The following is a 14789-nucleotide window of genomic DNA, read 5'->3' as shown; positions in this document are numbered from 1 at the left end:
GTGTCTAAGCTGTGGGGTATAGGTAGGGGCATTGGGAAGAAAGAGATAGATGTAAGAGATATTCAGGAATTAGAATTGATAAGGCCATAGATTGCATGTGTGAGTATGAAGGTTTAAGGGGGTGGATGGTGGTGCTTTTCCTAGAAATCAACAAGTGTCAGGTACAGGGTTGTGGGAGGTGGTATGGACTTAAGGGGGTAAGGACAGACATGGAGAAACAGGATTTGGGCCTCTAGGAAACTTGTTGGGGTTGGAGATATTTTAAAAGAATTCATAAAACATACTTCATTAAGTGGCAGAGGATCTGCTTATCAAAACCAGATTTGATGAATAGATCATGCAAAACATTTTGATGTAGAATGCAGTTACTTTCTCTTAAGCCATGAAGTGTTAATAACTTTCTGTTTTTGTGACCTTAATTGTTTTCTGAAGCTTTCCAATTGACCATAGTTGCCAATTTTAAATAAAGACTTATTTAGGTTGGTAGTCAGCTGGAATAATATGTTGTAAGTTCAACTCAGGCTAAAATTATTAGAAAAATCTATGTACAATATAAGTCTTTGAAAAGAAATAGCTCCCTGAGATGTGAACATTTTCAAAATTATGATGTTGGGCCCATGAGTATTTTATTAAGAATAGTTTAAAATATTTATAATTTTGTTAAAATTCATGGCTAATATGGAAATGTTTTGCTTGACTTCACATGTGTGATATCACATGGCTTGCCTTCTCAGTGGGTGGGGGAAGGGGCTAGAGGGAGGGAGAGAATTTGAATGTCAAAATTTAAAAATGAATGTTTAAAAAAACCAATCTTATTAAAATTTAGCACAGCTTATCACTGTTAAGTTAGATTGGCTTAATGCCTTTCCAGGTCTAAGTTCAGAATTGGTTGGGGTTTTTTTGGGGGGGGAGGGGGCATAGTTCTTGTCATCTCTTCAGTGAACATTCTTGTGTCTTGCTATTATAATAGGTAACTCAGCTCACTGAGAAGCTGAAAAATCAATCGGAAAGCCACAAACAAGCCCAGGAGAATTTGCATGAGCAGGTACAGGAGCAGAAGGCACACCTGCGAGCTGCGCAGGACAGAGTTCTTGCCCTAGAAGCTAACATTAGTGAAGTGAATAGTCAGTTAAACGAGAGTAAGGAAAAGGTCACCCAGCTTGACTTACAGGTAATACTGCTGTATTTTTCTTTTAACTAGTGCTCTCAGCACAGTGCCTAGCACATAGTAAGTGCTGAATAAATGTTTATTGATTGATTGAGTAATGACACAGTTTCATCAGGAACCTAGAAGAAACTGATCTTCAATGTATTTATGTATTTGCTCCATCGATTTTAAATTATAGCTTCTTTTTTATTTATTTTCACTTGTTGATTTTAACTAATTGAGGACTGAAACCAAATTAAGTGACTTTAGAAACAAATGGACTCGGTTTTTAATGAAATGCTCTTCACCCTCCACTTCCTCCCTACATGTCCTTTCCTTCCCTTGTACCCTGCTGAATGAGTCCATTCAGGTGTGAGCTGCTAAGTTAGCAGAACGAAGCTATAATCTAAAAAGTGCTGAATTCTTTGCTCTAGTCCTTGTTTCTACCTTTTAGACTCCTGAAAACTGTATAATTTTGCTAGACTTGCTTTCTTTGATTCATTTTAGACAAGTTATTTTTACAGATTAAAAAAACCTTTAGTTTGATTTTTTTCCATCATGTTTCTATTTGAGAGGTTTATATCATGTCTTGGCTTTGCTTGTAGATTTTTAAAATAAGATTTATTCTTTAAAAGGCCTTGAAAGTGTAATGTTTGGTGTGTTTATTTTGGATTTACCTCTAGGATACCTAGAGATTTAAGGGAACTGGTTTTACCAAATACGCTAAGCATAGGTTTGGGAATTGAGACACATTTCTGAACATATCAGAATGCAGAGATCCAAGACTGTCTATCACTCTATAAGAAGTAATGTGCCATAGAAGGGTGAGTGGTTGCTGCTCCCCATATATTTTTTCATATCATTTTCAGTATAATGAGCAGCATATACAGGAATATTACAAGAGTTGGTAGATAAAGTTTGTGATTCTTTTTGCTCATTCTATGAAAGATATTTGCATGCCTCCCTTGCCAGCTGTTCCTTCTGGAGCTTTCCATGAAAGCCGTTCAGCCTGCAGATCACAGGTTACCTCTCCAGCAAGCTGATATTAGCCACCAGCCCTTTAAAGACAGAAAGGATGGGCCCTTTAAGGCAACACTTTGGGAAGTGCCTTTAGCCGCACAAGAGTTTTAAGCTCCGTGTCCAAAAACCCAATTTGCTAAGACTGGTGTTCTATTCCTACTTCACCATTTACTTCCTATGATGATTCTTATTTCTTGGTGTGGTGGTGGTGGAAAGAGCCATTGGGTTTGTCCAAGAACTTGACTGCCGCCTGAATTCTACTGTTCTTCATCACCTACCTTCGGTGGGTCACTTGCCTCTTTGGGCCCAGTTTCCTTATCTTAAACTGTGAAGATTAGATGGGGTGATTTCTGTCCCTTCCAGCCCTAAAATTTGATTAGTGTATGTCACTGAACTTCACTGAGTCTCAGTTTTCTCATCTTTAAAATGAAAATAACAGTTGTTCTACAGACCAAAGAGATATGTGAAGTGCTAGCCCCTCAGAGCTATTTGAAAGCAAAGATGATTTCACTTTTGTCTTTGTATTGGTCCAAGTGCCTACCGTATTGCCTGGCACATAGTAGATACTTCATAGTACTTGTTGATTGATTTGGCACACATTTAAAGTGAAAATTTTTATGATATTTCTAAGAGTTCAGTTGAAAAGCTGGCAGTAGCCTCATGACAGTACTTATAAGGCCTGTACTTAGCTTTCTGTAAAGGGACCTTAGAAGAACCAGCTGCTTGATCTAAAACATTTTCTTCCCAAGGATTACAGCTATGAAATTGTAAAGTGTGTAATTGGGAAAATGACTTAATTTATATAATGTAGTTTGCTCAGGAACATTTCTGATTATTAGCTAATTTAGGTATGAGCTTGATAATCTCTAAGTGCCTTTCCTGCTCTAATATCCTGTGATTCTGTAGCTAGCAAGTGTGGTGGCCAGCAGTCATTTTTTCATTATTATACACACAGGGAAATTTTAATGTGCATATGAAAGTGGTTTTTTTTTATGGGGCATTAGATAAAGTCACTAGAACTAATACACATTTATTAATACAGGTTTTGGAGTGTGTAAATTTTAAAGATTTTTCAGGTCATATAATGTATCTCTCAAGTAAGTAAATTTTCCTTAATGTAGCAATCTTGGGTTCTGTTAGCAGAAAATCAGGTTTTGTATGAAATAATTTAGATTTTTTTTTGGGGGGGCTAGGCAATGGGGTTAAGTGACTTGCCCAGGGTCACACAGCTAGTAAGTGTTATGTGTCAAAGGCTGGATTTGAACTCAGGCCCTCTTGAATCCAGGGCCGGAGCTCTATCCACTGCAGCACCTAGCTGCCCCAGATTTTTTAAAAATTGTATTTAAAGCCCTTTAGCCATTCTCAGATTTTAATTTTTTAGCTTATTGTTCTTGTACTTTGAAGTTAGAAATAAATGTACTCTTCATTTTTTTCAGTAAATTTTTATTCCATAGGAATATTCATGTTAGTGTGCAGGCTCTTCTTATCCTTTACTCATAAATTCTAAGTAGTGATTTATCTTATTCAAAGTTTAAAACTTATTCAGTCTACTTATTTCATTTTCATTCTTTTGATAACTCTGTGGCTATGCATTTGTCTTCTGAATTCTGTTTCTTGATTTTTTTCCCCCATTGTCTCACCTTTTCCCTGGTCTAGAGGACCTATGATCACTTGCAGATTGGCAGCTAGTCTGTCTGTAACATCAGGTGTTACAGAGTTACCAGGGGGCAGTGGAGACTTTGAGCAACTTGCCCTTGGTCACAAAGATGGTATCAGATGAAGGACTTGAACCTAGTTCTTTCTGACTTGAGGGCAGACATTTCCTCTCCATGACTCCATGCTTTCTCTCTAACTTTTGTTTATCATGGGGGAAGGTGCTAAAAGGAAAATTTGTTAAGAAATTATCAGCATGTATTGAAGTTATTGAACTCTAGCACAAAGTAGTTCAAATTCATTCTTTTGAAACCTAGTACCTTCAGAAAGATTAGTTTTCCAGAATTCTAGTCCCTGGGGATCTCTTCACTGGTGTTTGCTTTAGCTACTTGGTTTCTGATAATAGATTGACTCTAGAAAACTTCACAGCCTTCCTTTTCAGGGCCCTTTTTCTCATAGATGATATAAAAAAATCCTAGTGATGGATCATCATAGAAACATTGTTGAGATGAAAAAAGTAACTGCAGTAGTAGGAGTGCTGGTAAAAAAGAATCATTAATAAGGGCTAGTGTGTTGGGTGGAGCTTTCAGGGCAGTTTTACAAAAAGACTTGGATGATAACCACCTGAGAGGGGAGAACATGATTGGATTGCTGTCTGCACACTGATAGAGGCAGAGGCCAAGTCAGTGACTCCTGGGAGACTTGAAGTAGAAGGAGTAGGTACACTCTGAATGTACCTAACTTTTCAGCTGTGTGCTTTATCTATCTCCTTGGCTTTGTTTTAGGAGTACATATTTTCAAACTGACAGAATTGAAAGGGCAGGAGATGTTGTACTTCCAACATCAGATACAGGAAATCTAAGCGTAACACATGTTGCTATGTTTTAACTTGACACTCAGTTTTGATTTCAAGTTATCTGTTGCATTTGACCCAAAGGTGTGAACATTGTGACTGTGCTGATATGAGATGAATAATATTAATTACTGTAAAGAAGCTGGTCTTCAAAATATGTGGCTTTTTTAAAATTAAAGTTTCCTTGGGAGGTTTTGACTTCTTATTTGATTCTTAACCTAAATATGTGTGTGTGTATGTGTGTTGTGTGTGTGTGCGTGTGTGTGTGTAATTTTTTTTTTTGCAAGGCAGTTGGGGTTAAGTGACTTGCCCAGAGTCACACAGCTAGTGAATGTTATGTGTCTGAGGCCAGATTTGAACTTAGGTCCTCCTGACTTCAGAGCCAGTGCTCTATCTACTGTGTCACTTAGCTGCCCCTAATAATTTCTGATGTGATTTAAGAAGTTCCACACAAACGGGCTTACGGTATGCATTGATGTAAGGTGAAATAAAAACAATATTCTGAATATAAATTAGAGATTTTTTTCATTTTATTTCAGATTATAGCAAAAACTGAATTATTGCTCTCTGCTGAAGCAGCAAAAACTGCTCAAAGAGCAGATCTTCAGAATCATTTGGACACAGCTCAGAATGCATTGCAAGACAAGCAACAGGTACAAGAAGTAAAACAACCTTATATCTTAAACTGATATAGATTGAAAAGATGACTTAGCAGAATTACATGTTACGTCTGCGTGCATGTTGGCATCTAGTGAGGGTTCAGAGCATTTAATCACAGTATAAAAGTATGGTAGCAACAACACTGAATGCCACTAAAGTTCTCCACTACGCCCTCCTAGCTTGGAGGCTATGCCAGCAGAGTGTGAGTTTTAGGGGGGCCCATCTAGCTGGAGAGGTTTCTAGCTTGGGCTCCGTGAAAGAGTGGATATTGTCTGATGATTAGCCTTAGTCTTGATAAGTTTGTAGAAGGTTATTACCAGATGATGAATTTTCCTCAGTCACAGCAACTCACAATGTCTATTCATGAAGGCAGCACTTTATACTCATAAAAATTATTGACCCCCATCCTCAAGCTTTTGTTTATGTAGGTTTTTAGACAGATAGAGAGATAGATGGGTAGAGATGTTTACTATATGAGAAATTAAGTATTATCATGAAAATGATTTTGACCGCATGGATTCCCAGGGGTCCGCTGAACCACACTTTGAGAAACACTACCTTAAGGGATCGAGGTGTTGTGATTCATGCTGAAGAAAGCATATGTCCTTAAAATATTAAAAGATATGCTATTCTCCTTAGCTTAATCATTGTGACTCCTAAAGTAATTTCCTCCTGAAAAGCATTTTTTAAAAAAAATCAGAAAATTGTTGAAAGTGGAACTGTCTCAGTGTATAGACCACAAGCTAGCTACCAGAAGGATTATCAGTCATACATTTTTACAGCCACAGAAACTTTGGAAAATGAAAATATGCAGGGGTGGAGAGCTGTGATCTGGGTTGGGTGGGGGGACGGACCTGTGGCCTCGAGGCCATATGTGGCCTTCTAGGTCCTTGGGTGTGGCCTTTTAACTGAGTCTAAGTTTTACAGAACAAATTCTTTTATTAAGGAGATTGGTTCTGCGAAGTTTGGATTCAGTCAAAGGGCTGAACTTGAGGACCTAGAGGGCTACATGTGGCCTCGAGGCTACAGATTCCCCACCCCTGATCTGGGTTGATGTCTCTGTGCTTTTAATCATGGAGCCCAGAAGTGCTGATTTTCAATTATGCCGATTAGTTTTATGTAATCTACATATATAGATTATGTAATCTTGGGATAAAAATAGGTTAGCCTGACTGAAACACTCTTAAATTTTCTCCTTTGTAGGAGCTCAATAAAATCGGTAATCAGTTGGATGAAGTAACTGCCCAGCTACGTGATAAGCAGATCACTGTACCCAGCTGGAAGCCTTCATTAAGGAATTAAAAGAGAAACAGTTGTCTTATGAACAGAGAGCTGAAGAATTAGAGGGCCAAGTAAAGGTTTGTAATAAAACAATTGTAAAAATTTGTAAATTTGTGAAATTTATAAAAAAACCAGTTATTATAAAGCATTTTTTTACCAAAATTTTTTCTGTTATAAAATTCCTCTTAATCACCTACACATTCTAATCTACAGTTTCATATGATGGAAATTGATATTATTAATGATTACCCCGAGGTGTTAAAAATTCAAGAATCATCAAAGAAAGACAAGAGTTTTCTGAGTAGCCTGCGATTAGCAGAGTCTTCCCAGAGCCCTCCATTTAATCAGTGTATTATGGAGACTGAGAGAGATCTCCAGTGAAGGGTCCATAAACCTATCTGTCTGTCCAACATTTTTATTTCAGATTTGGATGGAATGCTTAGATTTTCAGGCGGGGATAGCTATTGTGTTAGAATATAGACTGGAGGAACCAAAAGATCTTGATAGATAGATTAAAATAACAGATCAAATATTAAATAAAACTGAATATGGATAAATAGAAAGTCCTGTAGTTGGGTTCAAAACTAAGCTGCTCAAATATGCAAGAGAGCCAATATGTAGTGAGACAGTAGTTGATTCGAGAAAGATTTGAGTTGATTTTAAGCTTAATATGAATTGACAGCATGTGATTTTGCAGCAAGAAAGAAAATGGGATACTGGGCTGCCTTAAGAGGATCCCATTGTCCAGGATGAAGGGTGGCCTAGGGGTTCTGTGCTCTGCACCCACCATGTCTTCAGAGGGGACTAGAAGGTTACGTATTACCAAACTGAGGATGCTGAGAAGTCCTAGGGTGGCCATCTGGCAGAGTGGTTACACTTGTTGTTTGGTTCCAGAGTGCAGAGTTAGGTGGAAGTTGCAGAAAAGTTGTGTATTTAAAAAAAAAATCCTTGTCGAAGAGAGCTGACCCAAAGTAAATAGAATGGGCTTTGTCAGAAGGTCATAAGAATCCTGTCACTCACAATCATCAGGTAGAGGCTGTTTAGGCACTTGGAGAAAAGAAATTCCTTTGTGAGTTTCAAGCTTGGAGAAAAAAATATTCCTCTTAACCTTGAGATTCTGTGAGATTGTAACCTCAGCAGTGGACCCTCCAGAGTCCAGTGAGGAAATATGCTAGTGCTTTTTATAGCCAATTTTTTAAGAATTAAATTCAGTTATGTAAAATAGTTTAAGAAATTTTTTTCTGAATGTTTTAAGCATAGCAATACGTAAGGTGATCCAAGAGCTTGAGTGCAGTTTTAAGCTATTAAACAGTAATAATTGTTTTAGCTAATAAAACTGCACTAAGAATTTTGGAACTGTGTGTGTGTTGGGGTGGGTTGAGTGGGTGTGCATATGTCTGTATGTGCATGCACATATGTGTTGCGTGTGTGTGTGTTTGTGCACACATCAAAGTTATTTGTTGTATTTAGCAAGTATAGAACTGTGTTAAAATGTGTCTTGTTATTCAAACAATACTTTAAGTGATCTTATGTATATTTCTTTTGCCTTATGCAGAAAGAGCAGAATTTTTTAATAAGAACATTATCTAAACAGTTTAAACAGATAAATGACTACAGTAATTAGAATAGATAACATAATTATGTGTGAATAATTAAACTGATGTCATTTATTTTGAAGGATAATATTTCTCTAATTATAAATCTGGAATTTCATTTTTTCTTTGTTTTGAATTTTTTGATTTCCACTAAAAAGGTAGCATGGTAAAGTAGTCAGAAAGACACCGGTTTAAATTCTGCCTCTGACATGTGCTGGCTGTGGTGCTCAGGCTGCTTTCCAAGAATGATTGAGGATCTGCATCAGTGGAGGGATTTTTTTACACCAGGAGTTCTCCACACTGATAATATCACAGACCCACTCACTTCCACCCAAAAACCAAAAAGTGGCATGTCAATTTTTTTCTGTTGTTCAGAATTCCTATTCAGAATTTTTTTTCTTATAATTTAAAGGAGTGTTTCATGGTTGTTTTTGTGAAAACTGGTCCAAGAAAACAAGAGTGAAATAATGTGGACTCTATGTAAGGAAATTCTTCAAGATTTCTCAATTAATTAGACTAAAAGAGCCACTAAAGTTGAACTTTTTTGTTTTGTAGAAACTGGAGGCTGATATTCTTGAAGCTAAAGCAAGTAAGGAACAATATTACATGATCTACAAGAGCAAAGGCAGCAGAATGCTGAGTTAAATCTCCGAGCTGCAGAGCTGAGTCAGCAGCTGGAAGCTGAGAGAGAAGTGTAAGCCAACATATTTTCAGAATGGATATTGTTTATTTTGCTATTTCCACAAAGGTTCCATATTGTTGACATTATTTCATATTTATTAAATGTTTACATTAAATGTATTGAATCCATGTATGGAAATGTTTGCTTGAAATGGAAATTAAAACTATCATAATCCAGTAGAGCCATTTTGCTTCTTTTGGGTAGGGCAAGACGTGGGAAGTTTGGGGTTTGGTGGTTTTTTTTGGGGGGGGTCATCTATCTAGTTAACCAGGGTAAAGTAGTTACCTGGATTTACTCACAAATTTGAATGAAAAAGAAGGGGCTGTTTGGGGCCACAGTCTCAGGGAGGGGGCACACAAGTAAGCCAGGGGGGCAGTGAGTCTTCTCTTGGCAGCAGCTCAAACTGCTGTGAGTAATGACTGACCTGGCATTCACAGAGGACACAAAGGGGCACCCTGGCTCTCCCTAGAAACCCTGCTTGGCACGGTCTCACAGCTCATGGTTCTGTTCCAGTTGCTTTGGTTGCTGCTGTATTCCTGTGGTTAGGGCCATGGATAATCTGGGGAAAATTTAGGGGCATGCAAAGGGAGCACATGACCGTGACTCTTCAGGACAGCTTGGGAAGCATTCTCACTATTTTAGCAACCTATTTAGTAACTATTTTAGTTGTAGGAGCATAATGGTCTTAAATCCTCTTACTAACTTTGAGAACCACTTTATCATTAGAGAAATTTAATATTTTACCATTTCTAATCTTCCACATGCTCAGCTTCTCTTTTTCTTAAATCTTCATGAGAGAAAGAAAAGTTGTAATGATGTGATCCAGAGGATGAAAAGTTAGAAAATTTTAAGTTCTATTAGCTTTAAGCATGTTGCTTATACATCTGTCATCATAATGAGAATATTCTTTATTAAAGTGTTTTAGAATTTGTAGTGATTATAAGGCACACTGAAAATGCAGTACGCATGCACACATACACACATATATCTCAGAATTTGAGAATTGCAAGGGAGCTCAGTGGCTGTCTCGTCCATGAAAGAAAGAAATCTTCAGTAGAACATAGTTGATGGGGGTAGAAGTCAGTTCCCCTGCTGCCACAGGCCTTGATGTGGGCTCAAAGTGATATCCAAGTAGCCCAATAGGAATGATTTCATTTCTTTCCTAGAGAATTTAATAGTTTGCCATTGCTGAACTAGCTCAGTCTTAATCTACCTAGTTCATTTCTTTAGTTAATGAGATGTTGAAAATGCCACACATTTATTCTTCTGTTGGCAAGGAATCTTTAAGAACTCTTTAAGTTACGGAGAGAGTATATGTGATATATTCCAGTTCTAGAACAAATTGTTGGGAAATACTCTTTTCCACCTCACTCCAGAAAGAAAAGACTTTTGCTTCACTTCTGTAGGCCTGTGCTAACTCAGGTGTTGCATTGAGAGTCAAAACCTGTTCATATGCTGTGTTTCATGCTTTGCCATAAAAAGGAAAGTAGCAAAGCCCCCTGTGTTGCTTAGGGGCTAGCAGAAGGAGAGATTTCCCTTCCAGGTGCATGAAAAAAACTTGATCACGCAAAGACCATTGACTGCATGTCAGGAGACCTGGATCCTAGCCCTGGATCTGTCACTAGCTTTGTGACCTGGGGTGAGTCATGTAACTTCTTTGAATCTCAGGTCCCTTCTCTATCAAGTAAGGGGTTGAGATCATTTGATTTCCTAAAGTCCCTTCCAGCTCTATTATTCTGTAAAATGATATCATTAATTTAATTTCACTTATGGACTACAAAAGAAAAAAAATTGTGGATAATATATTCATATGCTGCTGATACTGGCTTTTAAAGGTTTTAAACTTTTTTTCACAAAACATTTAGCGTCTCTACTGCCCATTTGGATCTACAGAAGAAATCTGATGCCTTCGAACATGCAACACAAATGCTATCCAAACATGAGAAAGAAAAAACTGACCTTAAGCAGGAACTTCAGAAATTACACCAAGATGCAGAGAGGCAGCGTAAGGAACTGGATGGCAAGATGCAAGCAGCAGTGACAGACTTACAGCAAGTGAAGGCGGAGAAAGACCTGCTGCTAAAGGAACTTTCCACAACCAAAGACAAATTAGCAAAAACCTCCGAGTCTTTGGAAGACTCAAAGAATGAATTAGAAAAGGAAAAGCAGAGTGGAAAAACAGCTTCAGCAGAATTGGTTAGTTATGCCTGTTTACTTTTCTGGGATATCATGCTTATTTTATATTTTGTGTAATCATTTTAGAGCATTTATTCAGTAACTTATTGTATTCCTTTGCATTTCCATTTAACTCCCTTTTGAGGACCAGTGGTACAGGGAGTGGAAGAGAATTAATTGGTTTCTTTGAAGGGTTTTTAAGAGGGGGTGATGACTGGTTGTTTTCTACATATGAGAACCATATAAGATGAAATTGATCCAAAAAAAAGCAAGGAAAATTTAGATTGGAGGTAAATAAAACAAATTGGGGAAATGATTTTACGATTTCATCTCTGAAAATAAAAATTTAAGACTTGTGTAGACAGCCATTTTTTGCAAAAGCAGGTAGGAGGAATTTTCTTTTGGGAAAAGAACTGGATTTGGAGACAAAGACCTGGGTTTAATTCCCAGCACTGCTCCTTACTTAGCATTGTGACCTCAGGCAAATCAGTTCGCCTTCCTGTCTCAATTTTCTTATTTGTAAATGTGGGGGTGGACTAGATCAGAGGTGTCAAACTCTCAGCTGGAGGAGACCAAAACCTCCCAGCATGACAGGACCAGACTAAAATATCATTAGGAAATGTTTAACTAACTAAATAAAAATATATTACAAAATAGATTATGTTAATTTGTGATTTCCTAAGTCAATATGCTTCTGTCCATTTCTGTTTCAGTTGATGTCACTGGACTAGAGGACAGCTCTAAGGTCCTTTCCAGCTCTAAAATTCTTTGATCCTGAAGGCATATATATATCCAGGTCCCTGACTGAATTAAGAAACTAGATCAGATGACCTTTTGAGATGTCTTCTAGTTCCTTTTTTCTGTATTTTGGTTATTTAAAAAGAGCTCTTGTCCTGATTTCAAGAATGGACCCTGCTGCTTACCTCTGTGACCTTTGCCAAGTCCCTTCCCTTCTCTGCTTTGTTTTCCTTATCTCAAAAATGAGAGGTTTGTTCTATATTATCTCTAAGATCTTCAGTATTCTTTGAGTTACAGATGCCAAGTAAAGCAAGAAAACAAAACATGTTCTTTTTAAGGAATAATCTTGGAGGTGCCATGAACTCTGTATAGAGTCTAAGAACAGAGAAATGGCACCAACTTTTAAATAAGCTCTTCCAGGTGTGGCCCCTTGATCTCTGCCCTCCTTCAGAGACTACCCAGCCAGCCAGTGCCTCTGCAATACATTCTTCTGTAAAATAGCCTTAATGGTCATCTGGCCTTGCTCTTCCTTAGCTACCTGCAGGGATGTTAGAATCTTAGATTGCATTTTTGCCTACAGCTGTTATATTTTCCACAATCTTTAACTCTGAAATTACCCTCTCTTATCATAGTCTTGGTTTTTTTCTATTCTTTTGACCCCGGTTCTCCCTACCTCACCCTGGCTGGAAGTGTAGCAGCCACCCAGAGACCCAGCCCCACCATTAATTGGCCCAGGAGCTTTGGCCCCCTCTATTTCTGACCTGGGCTAGTTCAGCTCTCCTTAGGCAGCGTGGTGGTCCCCTGAATCCCAGGCTCACTCAGTAAAGACCCTCGATCAGCTTGGCCTCCAGCAGCTCAGAACTCCTTTGCCGGAGTGATCCACCAACCTTGGCTTCCTCTGCAGGCAGTATGGGTGTGTGCCAGCTCATTCTCTTACCATAGGCTCTCATTCTTCTGTCTCTTCCCCTGCCTCTCTCTTCCTAAACCTGTTTTTTATGCCATTGCGATCTCAGCTCCTCACAGTTTCTCCCTTTTCTCCCAGTCCAGCAGCCGTTGTTTGGGTGCCACCTTCTCCTCTTCTGTCTTTACCCCATACTTGAGTAAGTTCTGTTGTGTGTTGCTTTCACCCTTGACTCTCTTGCTCTTATGCCCTACCACCATTCATATCCTGCCAATCTTCAACTTTGGATCACTCTCAAAATCTTTTCCTACCCCAGAGCTACCAGAATGCTTCCAGAGGGAATCTCTGCAACTGTGCCTGCTGGGTCCACTTTTCTGTCATCTCAGCTGGCCCTCCCTGCTGCATGGCAGTCCTTTTATTCTTCCCCATCATACTCAACACTGGAGCTGTTCCAAACTTTTCACCTTAAGTGCCAATCTCCCCTCTGGTCCCTCCCACTCCTGACCTCATCTGGTCTATAGCTTTGGTTCTTCCTTCTCTCCCACATTCCATGTCCAGTCATTTGCCATCTCCTCTTGATTATAGCTCCATACCATATTTCATATTCGTCTTCTCTTCACCAATGGTCACCCATCCCAGTTCAAGGCTGAATGACTGTTTGCCTGTAACAGCCTCCTAAGGGGTCTCTAGTTTCTCTTCACCCCAACCTGCTGGTCCAGTTACCAAAATAACTTTCCCAAGGTGCAGGCCTGATCATGATACTCCTTTGCTCAAACAACTTCAGTGGCTTCTTTTGCCTTTAGGGTAAAATACAAACTTTATAGTCTGGCATCTACTCAGTCTGACTCCAGCCTCCTTTCCCAGAATTCTTTCGCACAGTCTCCTCCATGGAGGAGGCCTTATGTCTGTAGTGTATATACTGAAGGATCTCTGGAATTGGGATCTGAGAATGTGGCTTATGCCGCAACTACACATAGGACCACACATAGGTCACTCCCCTTCTCTGAGCCTCAGTTTCCTTATCTATAAAATGAGGGGAGTGGGCTGGATGACCTCCAAGGTCCGTTCCAACTCTAAATCCTATACCTGTTCTATATTGCAGTTAGGTAGTTAGGCAGAGTGGATAGGCCACTCACCAAGGCCCTCAGGCACCCTGTAAAGTGCTTTGTAAACCTTGAAGTGCTATGTAAATGCTGCCTTTCCTTTTCATTGCAAGAAAGGTTGTTCTTTATACCCTATTGTGCGTGTATATGTTCATATGTGTATATGTACATGTATACATGTGTCTGTGTGTGTGTAAGATGTTCCTATCCATTGAATAGTAGGTAATTTCATGATTCCCATCATGGCTGTGTATATATCTTGAAATATTTATAGAGTACCTAAGTCTCTTTTTAAAAATGCTCCTTGACTAATATAGTTTTAATTTTACAGGAAAAGATTTGCAAGGAACTAAAACATCAAGTGCAGACTGAATGTGCTGTTAAGGAAAAGAATGAATCAAAGAAGGTAGTTGAAAAGGAGAAGGAGGTAAGATTTTCTTCTTCCTATGACAGTAAGAATTTTAAAAGGATGTAAGTAAAGCCTTTACATTTCCAGATTATTTTCAGCAGAGATGCTTAGGACATAGGATGACTTGTTCAGTGTGAAAGACAGTGATAACTTGTGTGTTACTGTGATAAATGTCATGTATATCAGTAACTGGGTAGAATGATTCTGGATCATTTGATAAAGCTGTTTTTACTTTTCTTCCTTTCCTAGGCTGCTCAGCAGTTGAAGTTGCACCCCAGCTCTGCAAAGGAACAAGTCTCACACGTCCAAAACGATTCAAAAGAGAAGGAAAGAGAGGAGCAGCACCTTCAGGGGAAACTAAATTCACTAAAGCAATTACTTGAGCAGAGGAAGAGGCAGACTGAAGAACTTCAAGACAAAATAAAAACGACACTTTCCCAGAAGGTCTGATACTGTGTTCATTTGCTCTTCTTGTAAAATAATGCAATGTTTAGCATGATAAAGTAAGCAAATTAATGATTTCCACATCAGTGAGCAGTTCATATGTGAATAAGGAATTTTTCAACATTAGA

General features: G+C 38.6%; 1 protein-coding gene across 1 annotated transcript in view; it reads left to right on the top strand.

The window, feature by feature from the left end:
* Positions 1-14789, top strand: part of EEA1 (early endosome antigen 1) — a 121305-nt gene that overhangs the window by 79171 nt on the left and 27345 nt on the right. The window contains 9 exon segments of the mRNA XM_021006418.2: positions 971-1171; positions 5213-5326; positions 6537-6594; positions 6597-6691; positions 8765-8807; positions 8810-8903; positions 10757-11087; positions 14140-14235; positions 14467-14661. Coding sequence (XP_020862077.1) covers positions 971-1171; positions 5213-5326; positions 6537-6594; positions 6597-6691; positions 8765-8807; positions 8810-8903; positions 10757-11087; positions 14140-14235; positions 14467-14661 — 1227 coding nt within the window.

Source organism: Phascolarctos cinereus, unplaced genomic scaffold (genome assembly GCF_003287225.1).
Source record: "Phascolarctos cinereus isolate Bilbo 61053 unplaced genomic scaffold, phaCin_HiC Scaffold_1;HRSCAF=81, whole genome shotgun sequence".
Taxonomy (NCBI): domain Eukaryota; kingdom Metazoa; phylum Chordata; class Mammalia; order Diprotodontia; family Phascolarctidae; genus Phascolarctos; species Phascolarctos cinereus.
Note: the sequence above shows the minus strand (reverse complement) of the source record. Positions and strands in the feature narration are given on the sequence as shown.